General features: G+C 40.4%; 1 protein-coding gene across 2 annotated transcripts in view; it reads right to left on the reverse strand.

Moving 5' to 3' along the window:
- The window catches only part of NALCN (sodium leak channel, non-selective), a 217,427-nt gene that overhangs the window by 7,504 nt on the left and 189,096 nt on the right, over positions 1-20,827 (reverse strand). For both annotated transcript variants that reach the window (XM_054400249.1, XM_054400241.1), the window contains 14 exons: positions 20,626-20,793; positions 18,406-18,510; positions 17,576-17,682; positions 15,787-15,907; positions 15,603-15,701; positions 13,837-13,930; positions 13,197-13,303; positions 12,745-12,819; positions 7,977-8,096; positions 6,873-6,941; positions 4,974-5,122; positions 4,225-4,318; positions 1,712-1,844; positions 1,025-1,140 (listed from right to left, as the gene is read on the reverse strand). In XM_054400249.1, coding sequence (XP_054256224.1) covers positions 1,025-1,140; positions 1,712-1,844; positions 4,225-4,318; positions 4,974-5,122; positions 6,873-6,941; positions 7,977-8,096; positions 12,745-12,819; positions 13,197-13,303; positions 13,837-13,930; positions 15,603-15,701; positions 15,787-15,907; positions 17,576-17,682; positions 18,406-18,510; positions 20,626-20,793 — 1,557 coding nt within the window. The remainder of the gene's footprint in view (positions 1-1,024; positions 1,141-1,711; positions 1,845-4,224; positions 4,319-4,973; positions 5,123-6,872; positions 6,942-7,976; positions 8,097-12,744; positions 12,820-13,196; positions 13,304-13,836; positions 13,931-15,602; positions 15,702-15,786; positions 15,908-17,575; positions 17,683-18,405; positions 18,511-20,625; positions 20,794-20,827) is intronic.

The raw sequence follows: 20,827 nt of genomic DNA on the forward strand, positions 1-20,827 counted from the left end.
AAAATGGGCAAGAGAGGACAGAGGCCCATTAGCCCCCTCTGAGCCAATAGCCCCTTGCATTATAGTTACAGTGTCTGGGAAGATACCGGACAGAAGAGCAAGCTGTGAGTCCCCAGCTAATTTGCTAAAGAATCCCCCTTGTGAGAAACCACAGATTGCAGCACCTTTATTTCCAGTTTAAGTCGCTGTATTGGAAATTCTCACATTTGTGCTTAAATCATTTAACTGTCTTCATATGTGGAATGTAAAACTCACAACCAATAACAGAACACGTAAATATACTTTGTAAATAAGTTACAGTGGGGTCTGAAGATACCACCACCAGGAATATTAAAATATATAAATATATATAAATATATTTTATTACATCCCTTCATCACTTTCATTACCCCTTTGCTGAACTGTCTCCAGTATGTCTATGTCTCTGTTGTACAGAGCAGCCCAGAAATGGACCCAGGACTTCAGGTGTGGCCTCACCAGTGCTGAGTAGAGGAGAAGGATCCTTTCTCTTGGCCTGCTCAGCCAACACTCCACCTAATGCAGCCCAGGATACCATTAGCCCTCTCTGACACCAGGGCACTGCTAGCTCATCTTCAACTTGGTGTCCACCAGTACCCCCAGGTCCTTCTCTGCCATGCTGTTTTCTAGATGATTAATCTCCAGCATATACTGGTGCAGGGGATTGTTCTTTCCTAGGTGCAAGACTTTGTACTTCCCCTTATGGAACCACATGAGGTTCCTAACATCCCACTTCTCCAGACTATTTAGGTCCTTCTGAGTGGCTGCATGACCTTGTGCTGTATCAGCTACTCTTCCATCAGTTTTTCCATGAGGATCTTAGGGGAGACAGAGCCAAAACCTCACGAAAGCCTTTCTGAAGATCAGACACATAAATGGATGTGAGTCTGTCAACTTCCAAGGGGACAACTCGCAGGGAGCTGGGAGGGAAGATGCTATTGTGTTGACCAATCTACATTTGTAATGTAAATATACTGGATTTCTGTGCTCATTATCAGTTTCTTACCTCTCTTTTGTCATCAACCATGTTCCATATAATTTGAAAATGCCTAAGGTCATTATAACTTAAAAGCTGGTCTTCTTCAGTTGAGTAAAACAATGAGAAATTCTCCACAATGATGGCTGAAAAACCACAAAACCAAAATCCACTATAAAGAAAGATTTTAGTCACATTCTAACTAGTTAACATCTATAAGCAACAATGAATTTCAATAGAATATGAATTCAGCTGTGTAAATTTCACATCAATAAATGCCTTTAGCTGTATATTCAAACAAGGATTTTGAATGGGTAATGTGTATATAATGGGTCATGCTACGTCAATATTCACTGTGCTCACTTTTCCAAGTGAGATATCTTAAATGGTGTTCAGATGACTAATCTAACATCTTTTAAATCAATTAGGTGAATTTCTAAGGAATTTACTGGGGAAGGGAAAGCTCAGAAAATGCTGGTTTTTTAGGGCAACTATACTCTACAAATACAACACATCTCTTTGTTAAAAAAACCCTTTAATTTCCATGATTCCTGTTTTAGCATATACTATGCCAGAGAAGTATCAAAACCATCACAGGAATATAAGGTAACAGTAAATGCACATGGTAACCTCATACCTAATAGTGAAATAGACTCATGTCTAATATACTACTTGTCAAGATGGACCTTTATGTTATTATTGTATATTTTCACTTACCAACAAGTAAATTTAGCATGATATATGCAATGATGACATAAAATGAACAGAAATACATAAGAGCACCAGCATAATTTCCACAGTCTGTTTTCCAGTATGTGCTGTTATCTGGTGTACAAAATGGAGGTTGAACCTTCAAAACAAAAGAAACCAAAGTCGATCAATAATTAAAACATTCTTAATTTCTTTGCAATCAATATGATACATATAATTTCTGTAAGGCTTCCCAGTTCGGTGTGGTGAAGGCACCATATGCCCAGAATTATGCCCCTAGATACCAGCAAACTTGTCCCAACTTGTTTTGGTAAGTCCCCCCTTTCCATCCTCCTTTCAGTAGAGGAGGACAAAGGCCCAGGCACCAACCTGTCTCCTAAGGGGTAAACAACTACATGCACCCATCACATGGCATGCTCATGCTCTTTCCATCTAAGGGCAAAATTTTAGCTTCACCCTTTCCATAGGTTAAAGCAGGTTGTTGACAAGTGTGCCCATTGGCCAGATCCAGCCTCGAGAAATCTGTAAGTATTCCCCTCTTGTTTACCAATTTGCTCTCTCCTTTTGCTTTCTCTCACTTTGCTCGAGCTACGTAAGCTTGCAGCGCCCCTAAGTCTTCTCACTCCCACATCCAAGCATGCTAGAGGCCTCTGCAACAAGGAAAAAAGCCCCGAGCTGCTCGAGGAACCAGCAAAGGAGATCCCTTCACTGAAGCTACGAAAGGCAACGTTGTAAGCCCAGTCACGTCTTTGAGAGGACTGGAACCCTGAGGGTAAGCTCTAGCCCAGAAGGGAAGGGACTAGCCCAAGCCCGGCAGTCCAGCACATCCGCTGCCGCTTATAAGCAGCTGACCAAGCAGCAACGCATCTTGCTTGACCCCCACCATTTGCAGGAGATAAGAGGAGCCGCCCACTGTCGCTGCTCTACGACCCTGTGTTGTCAGGGTAAAGTAACCCGGGATTTCCCGAGAGAGACAGAGAGAGAGAGAGAGAGAGAGACAGCCTCTCCTTTGAGTCAAGCCAAGGACTGCATTGTCACCTTAATGGGAAGCAGTCACCAAGAATCAGCATTGTCAGCTCCACTTCGAGCCGACGGGGAAGCACCGCTCCACCGCACCCCTTCCCTGAAGCCCGTCTCCAAGATCGGAGACGGCCAACCCTGCCTACTGGGAACCGTCACCCCGACTATGAGGGCCGACCCCAAAGGAACTGGCCCCTGCCGCGCAGGACCATTGCCCCTGACTGGCCCTGCCGGGCCGACTCTGTTCAGGGAGCCATACCAATCCTGTCAGCCCCCGGTCACCACAGTCACGCTGTGGGACTACCCTGCCAAAGGAAGCCATCAATCGGCGGAAAGCTTCAGCCCTCCCGCAGCTGCGGGAGAAGAAAGAAAGTCACCTCCTGGAATGGGCCAGCCAGCCAGTGAGCAGCCAATGTAACCCAGCGACTTGCCTCGCTACAAATAAAGACACAGTGTATCTTTTCATGTGTGCAACACTCAGTAACATTGGATTCAAAGCACCCGTGCCTAGCGGTGTGATATTTCAGCTTGACTTGCCTCTTGATAACATTGTAAATGTCTCTGTAACTATTTACAGCCACCAAGTGTCTTGTCGAGTCACCATCTAGTGGACAAGCAGCAGAACGGCACCGTTTGTTCCCTTAAAACTAATTCTGTAAATGTTCTAATTGGGTCAAATTGTATATACTAAACTAGCTATAGAATATATTTTCACAACCGTGCATTACAATCAGTATATAAAAAGTGATTAATTGGTTATTAATAATTTTAATAATTAAATATTTTTAATAATTCATATTTCATAATTCATAAATTAACAACCATCCTCCTAATCACAACATTAGGGAACAATACTGATGGGGATTATTGTGGGCAGTTTCCTGTCATTCCTTTAGTAGTTAGAAATCAGAAAACAAGGGGTAGGACAAAAAAGGCCTAGTTGTAGGCTTCACTATCACACACAAAAGGCACATTGTGCATTATACCACTATGAAGAAATAATTTGGTGCTCTGATACATGGTGTTTTTCAAAAAGCTTCCCTGCCCAGTTATTTTTAAAAAGGGAATATGATTTTCATCAGAATGGTAACCACAGACAGAAATTTACTTGGGCAAAATAAAATGATTCAAGGACAACTTCTGAGGTCATTAAGGCTACCATTCACATGGAACAAGCCAAAGTGCAGATATTAAAGTCAAACTTAATCTGAAAACTCACCTTGCCCCAAAGTGAGCTACTGCACTTCTGATTTCAAAAACACCTTTTTACTTTTGTTTTTAAATCATGTAATAGCCTAGCCCCATAAAATATTAAATTGTGAGTGTGTGATTGGAATTTTAAAGTGTGTGTTATGTTGTGGGGTTTAGTGAACGCTATACCTCTTGAAGAGATAAAGACAATCATAAAATTGCTTGTATAAGACTAAGATACTGGAAACTTGGAGATGCAAGTGTCTCCTGTTTCTTGTCTACTCTGTCAATAACAGCATTGTACTTACCATGCAGTCATGCATAATTTTGTTCCAGTCTTCTCCTGTAACTATTCTGAAGAGTACAGTAATAGCCTTGCCAGCAGATGAAAAATTTGCATGTCTGTTTTAAAAATAAGAGAGACAAATAATTTCAAGTTCCAGAACTAAAACATTGGCAAGAAAAAATGCAAATAATTTCCATTTTATTCTGTTATACTATTTTAAACTAAAAGTAACTACGGTATTATTTGAATGAGGTAATTGAATTATTTATTCCATGACTTAAGATACAGTAACTGAATGTTAGTGTGATACAGGCCTGAGTATTTTGGCTCATTTTATCAAAGAGCTAATGCAAACTCAAGGCCATCTCCTGTCTCCAATCACTTACTGATGATACCATTCAGTTAACAACTAGTTCACAGAACTGTTCCCTCTCTGTATCAGCCTGGTACTGCTCCCAAGTGATGCCAATAAGGTGCAAAGGCACACTGTGTTTAAACAGCTCGCAGCTTTCATGGTGCTCTATGAAGCATAATACAGCTGACATGAAGAGCAGCTCTCAGTCTGCTCTTGGATGGATCACTAGGTGTCACTTGGTCCAATGCACAAGGACTGGAAAGATGGCTCAGCATCTTCTATGAAAAAAATCTGTTCAGAGCTCCTCAGCTAGACCCTGTCTAGTTTTTACCATGGATAAACTTGTCTCTAGAAGAATGTAATTTGTTCTGGGCTGTTTAAAGAATATCCCTACGAATTATAAGTACATACTGTACCTGTTGATGTTCTCTCCATATTTCACTGTACCAAATAAAACCACTCCAGCAAAAGCATAACACAGTAGCAGTAAGAACATTCCCACTATGATGAAGAAACTCTTGTACATGCTGACGACCACAGTCAGGAGTAACATTTTTAGTGTCACCTGGAAAGACAGAGAAAAAGCAATCTATGATGCCATTCAGGAAAGCAGAAATAAAAGATAAATAAGAGGTATTGCACCTGCCATTCTGACAATGAATTCTTTACACGTAGACGTTAATGGATGAGCCCAGTGAAATGGTACATTACGAACCTGATTAGAACTGAACATTTTGCATCTTCCTCTGAAATTTAGTGTGCATTTTACTTGTTCAAGAGATCAGCATATCCGCCTAATTTGCAAGATGTTGCTCTTCAAAGAGTATATCCAGGATAATATAGTGTATGATAATGCAGCAATAATACAGCACAACCTTCACTACTAGGATCAGTATACTCCAGAAGTATCACAACTAGCATTGCATGAACAGAGTGGGGTAGTATCTGAATATGGTGTTAGGTCAAAACCACAGCCTATCTAAAGGAATGGCTTGATGTATAGAGAAGGGGATTTCCTCAAGATCAGCACAGCTTTATTAAACTAGTAATTTCTCAGGCATGTTGGTCAAAGAGCTTAAGAAGCATGATTTTGGAACTTACATAGGCTGTAGGCCTAGGTAATAAATACAACTTTCCCTTGCATGGATATTGTACATTTTATTCTTGGTAAAGTTATTGCCCTAGATTGTCCTAACACCCGTAACCACTTCGGATGCTATGGAAAATTGCTACTGAAGGTTGCAGTTTTCTTTAGAATCATGCCCAGCTGAGAACTCCTGTTGACTTTCAGTCACCACACTGCATCACAACAGACAAATTGGTGAAACTGGTACACCTCTAATGGGAAAGCATAGATGACTGGGTTAAAACCTTGACAAAACTTTGGAATTAATGAGAAAACTTTGAAGGCAATCACTCGGTCTGGCTGCACAGGAGAAACAAGGATTTTCCCTTTGACTTCCAAGACTCTATAGGGTATGTGCAGTTTGATTGAAAGAAAACTTTTTATCTTTACTGAACAAACCCTCTGACTCACTGTTCTTAACCCCAGCAACCTAGTACAGCAGTCTTATCACATTTACTTTACTATGTGCTACTTCACAGAAAATGTTTGGATAGTCTAAGAAGTTCTACAGAAAGAGAAGGCAGTGTCACCACTTGTTAAACAAACATGTTTGTTCTCTGCCTATGCTTATTCTGTCAGCCTACCTTCAATTACACCAGAGAAAATGCAAACAGAAAATAAATTTAAACTTTAGAAGTGACTTCCTTTGTTGCCATGTCAGTGTTTCCAGAACATCTTGGCCTAATATATTTTAAACTTAAATATAAATCCTTTACTGTGTATACACTGTACACAGTGTATGTCTATACACTGCAGACACCCAAGACTCAGACCTGCACCCTGGAGGAAGAAACTTCTCTAAGAGAGCACTGTCATAACAAGATGACTGCATCAACCACAACTCCACTGGTCTTGCAAAGAAAATAAATAAATAGCATGCACATCACCCCATGGTGAAATGGAAAGAACTGAGAGTAGCACAATGTACATTAAGAGTTTTAGAAAACATTTTAAAAATACTGAGTGTTATTGAAGTTGCACATTTTTTGGCAAATACAGCTTTTCCAGTAACCATAATATTGTGTTATTACACAGTATACATAAAATTGGAGACTGCTGCTTTAAGTCTTTTTTTTTTTTTGGCGTATAAAATGGAGCCTTACAGAATGTGAACTAGAGATGTGTAGCAGCTCCTTCTTCAAGCTATTTATGAGCACTGCAGTGGTTGTAGTTCCTAATTTATACTTACGTGCTTCCCACAAATTGAGAAAAACCTGAAGACAATTACGCATGCCCCCATCATGTATGTGTAGGCATTCTGGAACAGAAACACATAAGACTTAATACATTGTCTCTCAGGGATCTCATGGAAGATCATGACAACTGGTCTTTTAATAATGTAGGGCAGTTTCCATATGTAATAAGAGAAATCATAAACTAGTAGCACCAGTATTTCAATAATGGTGGAGCAGTAAGAAACTAACAGAAGATGGTCTACCACTTTGAAAGCACTAATCCAACCTCCTCACACATCTAACAAAGAAACCATCAAATCTACTATTAGTTGGGCTGGAAATATGTCCAGTAGCCCCAGGCTACTTTTCTAGACAACTGCTGGCTTATGGAAGCTCCTCAGGCCTTCCAAGCTACTCAGCATTATGGAGCAAATTGTTAATGCCAGGGTAAAGTCACACAAGACAGGTTTTCCTTCAGACAGAGCTTGGGGCAGACAAGAGAGAGGCCTGAAGCCATTATAAGGTTGCGATACTGACATCTTGGGACTGATGACAAGTATCAACTATCCTTTCTCCTTCCCTTGTAAATAAGGGAACCAGGAATGTATGTGAATTAAAAAAATAAGGGTGGGACGGAGGGAGAGATGATTTCCTTCCCTCTGTTCCATGCTTTTTTATATTAAACATCATCCCTTAACCAAAACCAGCAGTCAAGAATTGCTGCTGTGTTTGGAACAGATTGTATTGTTTAGTAATTTTGAATTATGCCTTCTCCTGCTTCTGCCTGAATACTGTGAGTTCTCTCTTTCTTCCTTGATGCTCATGATACTGCTGTTGACAAGAGCTCTAAGTCTCTTCAAGTTCTTTACTTTCCTCACACCACTCCTAAAGACTTCTGTTTCCTACTATATTTACAGACTCTACCTCTACAGTAAGGCAACTTTTGCATTTCATCATTGGCCATAGAAAAGACTCCTTCTTCTTAGCATCAAGCTCAATTTGCTTCAGCCTTACTAAACTCCCAAGGCTTCATCTGGATGAATAGCAGTGATTGTACTGCTGGTGCTTAACAGACAAAACTAAGCTTAATCACCCGAACTGCATTTTGTAAATCTTACCAGTAAGGCAAAGTGAAGTATCACCCATATAACTCCAAGAGATGTCACCAACAGATCATACCGATTTCTTCTGCTTTGCCAGAAGCCAGATGGTGACATGGCAATAATCTTCATCGTGACCTATGGATAAAAGCAATTTCTCAATTGTACTAAAGAAATAGTTATTTCTTGCTATAAAAACCTCTTCCATTCTCTAAAATGTTTGATGAGTTCATCTTAAGAAATAGCTTCATATAACCAAGGGCAGGTTTCATTTCAGCTAATTTTTCCCCATGTGAGCCAGTTAGGCTGCTGGAATGGGCTTCCTAAGGAGGTGGTGGAGTCAGTGTCCCTGGAGGTGTTCAAAAAAAGACTGCATGTGGCACTTGAAGCCATGGTTTAGTTGTCAGGAGGTGTTAGGTATTAGCTAATAGGTTGGACTTGATGATCTCTGAGGTCTTTTCCAACCTGGTTGATTCTGTGATTCTGTGACTAGTGGGATCTTACAAGCTTTCCCTAGATGGAGGAAAATACACTTGTGGAAGACCAGATGATCAAAACCTGGAGATGAAGCATATTCTGGAAGTCTCGCTCTCTTTCTCTCTATCAAATACTGAGGGAAGGACTGCAGCTGACAATCTGACTCAATGTTTAACGTACACATTGCCAAGGTGAATGTTGGCTTAATGTTTCTCAGAGTTATGCAAATCGAGAAATGAGAAAATGATTGTATCAAAAATATGTAGCTACAAGAAGTAGTAGCATCTTAACTAGCTGTCTCTAAGCATGCTAAAATCATCACATTTGAACTTGTCGTGAAGGTATCACATGCCCAGAATTATGCCCCTAGATACCAGCTAACTTGTCCCACCATGTTCTGGGAAGGCCCCCCCTTCCACCCTCCTTTCAGGAGAGGAGGAACAAAAGGTTCAGGTGCCAGCCTGTCTCCTAAGGGTATAAACAACTGCAGGCACCCATCTCAATGGGATGCCTATGCTCTGTCCATCTACGGGCATAATTCTAGCTTCACCTTTCTAGAGGTGGAAGCAGGTTGTTGGCAAGTGTGCCCATTGGCTAAGTCCAGCCTCGAGTGTCTACAAGTATTGCCCCATTTTGGTGCCACATTGCTCTCTCCTTCTGCTTTCACCCATCATGCAACTCACAATTGAGTAAGCTATAAGCCTTCCTACGCAAGCGTACTCGGAAGCCTCTGCGAACATGGAAGCCAGCCCACGGAGTGTGCATCGAGAACCCACAAAGGATGACCCCGTCGCCAGAAGCGATGTAGACCCAGTCGAAAAGGACTGAGGGAAGCCCCCAAAGAGGGTAAGCTGTAACCCAAAGGGGGAAGGACGAGCCCAAGCCTGGCTGTCCAGAAACACTGCAAGCTAATTAAGCAGCCAAATAAGCAGAAACGCATCTTGCGTGGCCCCCGCAGACCACGGGAGAGAAAGGGAGCCGCCCTCTGTAGCCGCTCTGCAGCCCGTATCAGGGCAAAACACTCAGGGTCTCCCCGAGGGAAGAGAGAGCAAAGATTAGCCTCTCCATTGAAGTCAAGGCAATGACTGTACCATTATAATTTAAATGGAAGCAGTTGCCCAGAGAAGCGGCAGTCAGCTCACCTCGAGCCGAGCCGAGGGGGGGAAGCATCGCGTCACCGCACCCCCCACCGGAGACCTGCCTAGGGGAAAACTGCCCTCGATCGTAGGGCCGAGCACCGAAAAGACCTGGCACTCCTGAGCCGTCCTCCAGCCAGGAAGGCAGTCCCCCTCCCCGCAGACTGCGGGAGGACAAAGAAGCGAACTGCCCTTCCCACAGACCGTGGGAGGAGAAAGCCAACCTTGCCCCTCGCCACAGAGCCGGGAGGGAGAAAGAAAGCGCCACCCGAATGAGGCCAACCTCGGGCAGAAGCAGACACCCAGCGAGCCCGCGGGATCCGGCAATTTGTCTCGCTGCATGTATCTTTCATGTGTGTAACATTTAGTAACGTTCTATTCAAAGCGCCCGCGCACAGCCACGTGGTATTTCCAGCTTAACCTGCCTCGTGATAACGTTATAAATAACTCCATACATAGCTAGCAGTCGCAAGCGCCTTGTCGAGTCTCCATGAAGTGGACAAGTGGCGGAACTGCACCCTTTCGTTCCCTTAATTAGAAATTGACTGTAAATATTATAATTGGGTATAACTGTAAATACTAAATCAGTTATGGTCTATATTATTACAATCATGCATCCGAATCAATATATATAAAGTAATTAATCGAATATTAATAATAACAAACAATAATTTTGTAACTCATATTTTCATAATTCATAATTAATAATCGTCATCCTCCATCCCTATTCACCCTCTCCACGACAGAACTCAAGAAAATAATTGTGTTCTATAGCACCTATTGTTCAAATTCATTAAGAAGCTTCCTCATATTGCATATATCTCTTGCTTTAAGGAATACTCTGTATTCTGCACCTTCTGTACTCAGAGCGTATATAAAAGAAGAAAGCTCAGAACTGCAAAGGCAGCACATTTAACAATGTACCTAGTAAAAGACAGCAGCCAAATGCTTGACATTTCCAGTAGAGGTAATAGCAGCACAGACAGGAAGCTTAATAATAGATACCGATAAGAAATAGTCACAATAGCTAACAGGTATTGAGGTAGGGTGATGCATGTAGAGGGAACACTGGAAAGTTTCTCACATACTATTTGTATTAAACCTCAAAGCAAGTCAAGTGCTATTATATAAAGGCTATAAATGTCAGGCATTTGTTACATGACTTTTTCCATCCCACCTTGCCACACTGTCATTTAGCACTATTCTTTACATTTCTCAAAGCTAAACCATATGTAAGAGGTAAAAGGCTGGTTTTCTGAAGTCTGACTACAAAATTAAAAATATGGTCTCTAAATCCCTATCATTGGAGATTCCTGAAGGCATCTTGCCACCTTCTATCCAGTCAGTTGACATGTCCCAGAATACTGGAGATAAATACAGTGGCTGGCAGGGATTACAAAAGACCTGCGAACATCCTTGCCCTTCTGCAGCAGATAGCAGACGTAAGAGGAAATCAGCTAGGGTACCTAAAAAGAGTTTGTTTTTTTGGGGTTGTTTGGGTTTTTTTAATGCCTTCAGTTATTTAGGCCACTGAATCTCACTCAATATCTCCGCTTCTCACAGTGAGAGTTTAAACACCTACCTCATATGCAGAATTTAGACACCTAAGTTCAGGTGTCTATAATCTTGACCTGAATACTACAATGTGCGTATTAAAAAAAAAAAATCATATCTCACTTTATTCTGTGATCATCAGTGTGGTAATAAAAGTGAGATCTCTGAATCCCTCCTGTTCTTCAGTACCACGCACAGTGATGGGAGTAGTAGAGGTTTAAAACTGAATCAGAAGTCCTTAGACTGGACACAGGGCCATTCGCTATGCAGAAAGCTGTGGCCTTCCTTGTGGACCATGCTAGTGGTAGCAAACCATGTACATAGCAGACTCTAAAACCAGACTGGGCTGCATTAGGGAAGATTTTGAGCAGGAAGCTGCTCCCTCTCTTCACAAACTGCATAAATTCACAGTGTGATAGCTTACCCATTGAGACTGTCACTTTTTTTTTTTTTTTTGGTTCTGGCTCTGACAAAGTTCCTTTGAAATTCTAGAAGTGTATTTATTTCCCTTGGTAGTATAAGAGAAATAAGTATTTCTAAAGACATGGTTAGTAGGTAAATTAAAACCTGTCTGTGTATGATACAAATCAAACTTCCCTGTGTTTGCTCAGTCTCTCAAGAGATCCTGATTTCTCCTGGGTAGGGAAAAAAGCAGCAACAACATGGACATACTCTAGCTGCAGCTCCTACAAGGTATTCACTTCATTGTTTATTCATCATTGCTGGCAAAACCTATCACTGGAACACAGGAACTGTCATACTGGATTAGGGCAGTAGAAAATGTATTCTACTACCCTATTTCTGATAGTGGTCAGTATCAGCTATTCAGAGGGGACTGAAAAGGAAAACACACAGTCACAAACTTGTAAAAGAATTACTTACAAATCTAACCACAGAGGAAACATCTTCTTAAACCTCATAAACGTGTGCAGTTTTACACTACAGATATCCTTATGCATCAAAAATATGTGCTTGTAAAAATGTGTTTAAGTCCTTAGATTCCAATCTTACAATCTTACAAAAACCATCTAATTATGCCTTGCACAGAAGGTTCTGATGATGATTAGAAAATCATAGAGAACCATTACCACATAGGACTCAGAACTGTATCAAAATATTATATATACAGAAATTTGACATAGCTTATTAAGTGGTATTAAAATACGAAGCCCAACAAAACAAAACTGAGAGAGGTTTGATGATGCAACAGAATAGTGAGGATTATATTTACATATATATATATATACACACACACACACACACAGAGTAGTGAGGATTAACACACCAGGCAAAATATAAACAGATTGAGCAGAACTTCTATGATACTACACAGGACTTGTGTTGTACAGAGTGAATTTAATCAGAGATGTTCTGCAAGAGTTCATCGAAACACATGTTGAAATGCTCAGACATGAATATATAGAAAAAGACACAAACTCAAGCTGGTGGAGAGGTATGACTATAAAAAATTAGAATTTTATTCCTATAGGACATGTTTAAAGATAAATTACATGGAGAGTTTCAAATGTACATGTTCAGAAATAAAACTAAAGTGAAGAATGAGACAACATCCCTAAATACAACTAGTCTTATTTTCAAGAAGTCATAAAAAAGATTACCTCAAGGACAAAAATGAAGGTGAAAACAACAGACATTGTTGCTAAAGGCACAGTCACCGGATCTGCAGCGTCCCACTGAAATGCAAACAAAATCTGTTCATAGAGGAGTAGCTGTCAAACAGAACTAAATGCCTCTTCATTACCTTAACTTTCTTGAAGGTTTCGTAAATGAAAAAATATACTCTAAACCAAACGGCATCTTGGTGTGTTTTCTCCTGGATTTACATATTAACTGGAAATTAAAAATAGTGGACTAGACTACAGAAAAGCAGACATTGACTCATCTTCACAAGATACAATTAATCTACAGTGATCTCTGCCAGCTGAAGTTGCTGTATTTAGAAGTCCTGTTTTCCTACCCTCACCACAGTAATGGTTCATTAATTGGTATTAGGAAATGTGCAACCCATGCTGTACTACTATAATGAAATGCTTAAAAGAAACATAATTACCTTGACTGATAACAACACAGACTGGGCCAGAACAAGTACAGCAATAGTTCTCTTAAAAAATGGATGCTGAGTTATATCATACATCTTAGCTCTGAATCCATCATTATCTGAAAAAGAAAGTATGAGGAAGAAAGTTAAAATAGACAGTGATATTTCCCCCCTATTTCTTGACATATTTTCCATGTTCATTAGTGGCCAAATAATCCTTTACGAGATTCAAAATATATTTCTAATTTTCTGCTACAATTTTCCATATCAAATAGGGCTTCTAATCACAGAATTTTGAATACTGGACATCAATGTTGCATGAAGGCTTTGGTACTTGTAGGGCAAGTGCATCATTCAACTGCTGTCGGGTTAATACATTCTATTCATATAATGAACAGCCAATCAAAAATATTTTTCATTTTGAAATTCATTTTTTCATTAAGGCTTATCTTAAAATCATCGAAGCACAACCTTTTTTTGGGTTGATTTTAATAGCCTTACACAGAGATCTATAGCTGGAGCCTGTTTCCACATTAACTTATGCACAACCTCAAGGTGACCTCATGATTACAATTTTAATTTGAATCACAGACTCCTGGGGAATTACGAACACTATGGCTGAACATGAACAAGATCAAAATATCTTTGATACCGGGACGAGGTGGGAGATGAAGAGGTTGTGCTATCTTCAGTCTACTTTTCAGATCTTCCCACCGTCTCTGATCCACGGTCAGCAAAGCTGTTCCCTTAATAAACAAAGAGAAGCATATGAAGTTTTTGTCACATAAACATTAGAACATTTAATGCTGTAAACATGAAAACAACATTTTCTTTGGTGCCTGACATCAAGTTACGTATCCAACTCTCCTTAAGTAATACACTGTTTGGGTAAAGGACTGTAACGTATCAGCTGTTACTCAAGAAGATGTCTGGATGCATTAGCTGTGAATTTCTGGGACTCAACTCAGCAGGCACAGTTGCTGCTCTTTGTAGCAGCAGCCCAGTGTGAGCAGTGAAACACTGCAGGTGGTCTTCCATTTGACTGAACATCCTTTGCCAGGAAACACTGTTTTAAAGAGCGGTCGATTTTGTCCAGACTTCGCTGTAGAAAATCCTGCAACTCGTCACTGCCACTATAGTTTCTCGGCGAATGAGCCCTCCAGGAGACTGCTGCCACCCTCCACAGTGTTTCTGCTTGGGGTGTAATTGAAATAGAATAATAGTATGCTATGAGTCTACAACAGTTCTCCACAAAGGCATCACTTTTAGGAGGGGTGATGGTTGATGGTAATGTGTGTGTTTTCATAACATAGGAAGAAACTCCAAATGTAATTCAACATTATTTAAAATGACCTTCAAAACAAAAATGAGGTTCTCAATACTGCAGAGAACTGTAAAATCTCATGGAAAGAGATTTATAAAAACAAGGGAGACCTTTTCAAGGTAAATATCACAAGCCTATCTCCCAGACACTTGGCAGTCCCCCAGTCAGCATGGAGCCACACTGAGCTGGATGAGGGCTGGTGTGATCTTTGGGGCTCGCCTTAGCATTGGCTCACGTAGATGCTGGAACTGCAGCTGGCTGGGCAACTGATAAGGTCAGGATTCCTGTCTCTCCATGGACTTAATCTGTTTACAGACCCATGTCTCTGGGAGGAGGCACCTTTCAACACAATGCAGACAATGGGACAGATGTAAGGATGTCTACTCTTTGTGTCAGGTCCAAGATGTACCATTTAGAGCAACCTCCATAATGTGATATTTCTTCTTGTTGCCTACGCTCATACCTATGAAAAGGTTTTTGAGGAAATTGACCTGTGAAGATAGTATAAAGGGAATGAAGAAACCATTTATATGATACAGATGCTCAGCTAGCACCTCAACAGAGTTTCATGGACTATAATGTACATAACAGAAGCATGCATAGCTAAATACATCATAGTTACAGAAGAAAAGCATTATAATAATTTTAACATTTCAAATAATGACATGTCATTTAAATAAATTACTTTTTTTTTCAAGATTTGCTGAAAATATTTTATATTCATCAGTATAAAGCTGACACATTTGAAGGAGAAGTAGCACTATTCAGCTTAACAGGAAGGGGCAAAAGCAACTATAAAAATCCAGTGGAGCATCTGTAAGTACATTGTGCTTTAGGTTCAATCTCCATCTGGCAACATGGCCGCACTGTAAGTAAACACAGACAGCTTTGAAAGAGTGTGTGATAGATTGCTAGCACCCTAGACTTGAGTTTTGAAGGAAATACGGATCAGGCTACTTGGAGGCTTGCTGGATGTAAGACTGGTAAGTCAATCATAAAGGCAGACTTAGTGGGTAATGTAGACAGTGTAAGATCGGTGTCAGACTTCTTACAGAGGCAGTTCTACACAATGATAAAAAAAAATCACTCCATACCTTGTTTTCATTGAAATTAGCAATGACAACTCCAACGAACAGGGTCAGCCCGATCATGCAGCCAAGGAATACAAAAACATGAATGTAGATTCCATGGATCTGAACAGACAAAAATAACATTAATAGTCAAAACCAATCAAAGTTTGTACTGTAGAATTCAGTGATTTCCGATACGTTTCCTTACCGGCCCAACACGATGAATAATAACATCTCTGACTTCCACCCAGCCTTTTAATGAAAGAACTTCAAATAGTGCCAGCATTGCATTCCCCACATTGTCAAAATTAAAATTCCGAGGATTTGCCCTGAAATGCAGTATAAAAATATGTGTAACTTCGGCAATAAAATTATTTCTATCTGTTACCTGGATTTCTCACGTTCTAACTAACTTTAAATACCTTGCAAAGTTGCTGTGAAGGCTTCTGAAAAACATTATTCAAGGTTCTGTCTCAAGAATAAGAATACAACAGCAACAGCCATAAATATGGGCTCATCAACTGACAGACTCCCAAGTCCTCCTTTGGACTACTCTTGAGCCACTCCTCAGAAAGCCAATTTTTTGCTTGGGCCCATCTCTCAAGCCTCTGCATTGCATCTCTTCCCTCCAGCATGTCACCACACAGCAAACTTGCACTCAATTCCACTGTCCACATCGCTGACAAAGACGCTAAACAGCACTGGTCTTAGTACCAACCCCTGAGGGACACCACTTGTCACTGGTCTCCATCTTCTTGGCTTTTTTATACCATCTGCTCTGATCTTTTGTATCAATTGAGATTCAAGAGGATGTTTCCAGCTGAACATGAAAAATACCATGTTTGGGCTAGGATAGGACATTGCTCTGTCTCTGCATAAAGTTTTTACAATTTATAAATGGTTGTATACCAGAATAATTATTAAGTGTTTTTAGTGAAAAAAAGAGAGGATGCAGAGATTTCTTTTATATCCAGTTCCTTTACTAATATCTGGCTCTTGAAAATCTGGCCTGACACATCCAACAGGTGGCATAAATGTCTTTGCAGTAAAACATTTTTCTGCAGTAGCAAAATATTCCCCAAAGTTTACAGTTATGCTGATTCAGATAGTTTTTGCTTATTTCTGGTTCAAGCTGAAGAGGACTGAATTTGCTTATTTGAGGAAGAATTTGTCTGAAGCATACAGAAACAAAGACTTCTGCAGATGTCACAGTTTCACTGACTGTTCAAATCACAGCATATTATTTCATTATTGAATCTACCACGGCTGGTACATTCTTTATCAATGCACATAGGCAATTAAAATAATTGTGGCTGTTAAGCTGATTTTGCAAAACCAACTTAAAAATGTAAACAATTAAGAAGAAGAGCTTTTGCCTGTTCAGGTGTTGGGAAATAGTAAATACTAATCATAACATTAACTCTTAAATATTAAATTTTTACTGCAGTACTGCACCAGATAGATCACATGGATTCCCTGCACTGGACACAAAAATAAGCTGCTAGCTGGCATAGCTAATGGCCACAGCAAATGAAGGCTGGTTTTAGGCATGACTTGCTCTTTTTTTTTTTTTTTTTTTTTTTTTTTTGTCTTTTCAGTAAGTAGCTCTAGGCAGGTTGATTTCCCCTTCCTCCCATCTTCTCCTAACTATTCTTAGGTTCTGTTGTTGATGTATGCTACTCAGGATGTCTTCATAATAGAAGCAAAGAACAATTTGTTCAAGACAGTAATTCCCACATCTAATTCCCATCCAGGTTAAGTACCTACAGGAATTTCTTTTCCTTTCTGCTTTATGAACAGAAGAGCAGGTTAAGTTTGGAAAAGTTTCATATATCTGTTATTTTTTTTTTAATATACCAGAATGTTTACCCTTAATATTATCTGACTTAAAACAAGAAACCTCTATCAGTAATTTAACGCCATCTGAGATCTGAGTCATCGTCTATATCAGGAGCTTAGATTTTGAAGGAACATAGGGCAATGTTTACACAGCTTACCAGACTCGTGGCACCCAAAATCCAGGCTTTTTCTCTCCAGGTCTTAACTTTAAATTGAGATTTTTGGAAACACTTACATTTATTCTGAAGATGCCATGACAGTCTTCCTACAGTGAAATAAACCAAAGCCTGAGATTAAATAATTGCCTGTGAGAGATGATAAAATGCTCCTATAGACTTCATACTTGCTGTGACGGGGAAGCAATGTAAACAGAAATGAAGGGATATGTACAGGACTGGGATTAATAGTCATGGACCTTTATCCAAATGAAAAATACATCTTAGGGAGAAATCAAAAAGCCCTTCTCCTTCCAGGACTAAGAATGCTTTTAATTTTGAAAGACTATCTTGAGTTTTACCTTTCTTAAAGACCATTGCTTTCCCCAGGTAATGATGGTATTTCTCCAAATGGAGTACAAAACACAACTATCCTTCTCCTTGTATCTACACAGCATTCCCAATGCTTTTGAGCTCTACCAGCCTAACCTATTTTGTTGCTGCTGACCTAGGAATGCAAAAGTGTAATGTTCCATGGTTAATTCTGCGTGACACCCAGTCCTTTGCATATAATATGACACTAATTTGACAACTTTTTCAGACAGTCCCCAATATTTGGACTTGCTTTACTTTTCATGTGAAACTCCAGACTACCCCTATTCATTTTATTACCTCATACCCCTTATCACCTTTCCCTCTATCATCTTTCTTTTGAAGAAGACAGTACTTAAGATCTTCATGTCTCATATTATAGCTCTGACTGCCCCACTTGCTTTCCCTATCAGGCAGAAACAGCACAGCATACTATCATTTTGAAGCAGAACAGTTCTTACCCTAGAGACGATGTGTGGATCATTGCATTTAGCCAGTTTTCCAGCAAATAGCTGCACTCCAAAGCTTGCAAAAACAAGCATTAATGTCAGCAAAAGGATAGAAACCTGTAAAGGATGAAGTTAGATTTGTCAAGCTCTCCTCCTGCAGACTTGAAAAAGGTGGTCAGATCCTTCTTGCAAGAAGGATTGCTTTGTTGCATAAAACTGGAGATATGGCTTTCATGGGTTCTGATGCAGTAACCAGGTGAAATATTATTATTATTATTATTATTATTATTATTATTATTATTATTACATCTAAGAATTGTAGATAAGGATCAAAGTTTTCTTGCACCTTGCTAAATTCTGTACCCATAACAACTGCTATTCACTTTAAAGTACTTAAATATGCCCTGGGACCAGTCTTGTTCAACATCTTTGTGGGTGACATGGACAGAGGCATTGAGTGCACCCTCAGCAGGTTTGCTGATGACACCAAGCTGTGTGGTGCAGAGGACATGCTGGAGGGAAGGGATGGCATCCAGAGGGACCTTGACAGGCTGGAGAGGTGGGCACAAGCCAACCTCATGAGGTTCAACAAGACCAAGTGCAGGGTCCAGCATCTGGGTCGAGGCAATCCCAAGCACAAATACAGGCTGGGCAGTGAGTGGCTGGAGTGCAGCCCTGAGGAGAGGGACTTGGGGGTGCTGGTGGACGAGAAGCTCAACATGAACTGTCAGTGTGCACTTGCAGCCCAGAAAGCCAACCAGATCCTGGGCTGCATCAGGAGAAGTGTGGCCAGCAGGTCGAGGGAGGTGATTCTCCTCCTCTACTCAGCTCTGGTGAGACCCCACCTGGAGTACTGCATCCAGTTCTGGAGCCCTTATTACAAGAGGGATCTGGACATGCTGGAAGGTGTACAGAGAAGGGCCACCAGGATGAGCAGAGGGCTGGAGCACCTCTCCTATGAGGACAGACTGAAAGAGTTGGGGCTGTTCAGTCTGGAGAAAAGAAGGCTCCGAGGTGACCTCATTGTGGCCTTCCAGTAGCTGAAGGGGGCCTACAGGAAAGCTGGGGAGGGACTTTTTAGGATATCAGGTAGTGATAGGACTAGGGGGAATGGAATAAAGCTGGAAGTGGGGAGATTCAGACTGAACATGAGGAAGAAGTTCTTCACCATGAGAGTGGTGAGAGCCTGGAATGGGTTGTCCAGGGAGGTGGTTGAGGCCCCATCCCTGGAGGTGTTTAAGACCAGGCTGGATGAGGCTCTGGCCAGCCTGATCTAGTGTGAGGTGTCCCTGCCCATGGCAGGGGGGTTGGAACTAGATGATCCTTGTGGTCCCTTCCAACCCTGACTGATTCTATGATTCTATGATTCTATGATTCTATGATTCTACGTGCTTCTGTTTTGCTGAATCAGGCCTTCCTAATTAATCTGAGTAAGCCATTGTTAGATATTTAATTCCAGGATAGCTATAATAAAGATATGTATGAACAAATTATGATGTAAATATTTTTAATAAAAGACAGTATCTATGAAATCTTATCTAGCTTTTTGCTTTTTTTCCTTCCTCTATTACTGTCTGCTAATATTTTGTAGCTTAGATTTTTATAATAACCTGACCTAATAAGGCATTGTTAGGGAAAAAAAATGTCTGTTTAGGCTGATAAATTTCACATAGGGTTGCAAGACAATTGATTAGGTTCTCATCAGGCAATTAGACTCCATTACTGTTATTATGAGTGTACGAGTATATAATTATGATCATAATAATAACAACAACTTAAAAACGAGATCCACATCTGTGATGAACAATTGTCTCTGGTTGTTTCTCAAAGAACTTGGGAGGCAGAGACCTTCAGCTTGGAAACCAGGTTTACTTTTGTTCTTGCAGATCTGCCACACTTTACTTCAGATCTTCCTTCCCAAGTAGAACTGTGAATAAGGGCTACATTTTATTTCAATAGTCCTCCTATGTAATTACAGCCAAATATATGGTGGGCAAATAATACTATTTGTAAAAGAATGATTACAGCAGCTTTATACAGTATAAATGTGTATGAGTTACTTATATTCCAAATTTTTAAGCTGTCATGTGGTCAACTGCAATGGTAGCAACAATGGAAAGTAAACAGATAACAATGGAGAAAAGCTTAGAATATGTAAACATTATAGCATAATGGTATCTTATGACTCCTCCACACCCTCATTTTAACAAGAACAAAATAACTGGCACATACCAAAAAGATTTCCTTAAAGCCACTAAACAGCTCTCGCACCACTTTCCTCATCTGAGGGACCAGTTTGAAAATCCGAAGAGGTCGGAGGCAGCGCAGCACCATTAAGAGCTGAGCCCCGGATTTGGCAGGGACATTCTGAGGCATCCAGCACAAGAATATCAAACTCACCTTGAGGAGACAGGGCATGAAAAGGCAAAGAAAG

This window comes from Indicator indicator, chromosome 1, assembly GCF_027791375.1.
Source record: "Indicator indicator isolate 239-I01 chromosome 1, UM_Iind_1.1, whole genome shotgun sequence".
NCBI lineage: Eukaryota > Metazoa > Chordata > Aves > Piciformes > Indicatoridae > Indicator > Indicator indicator.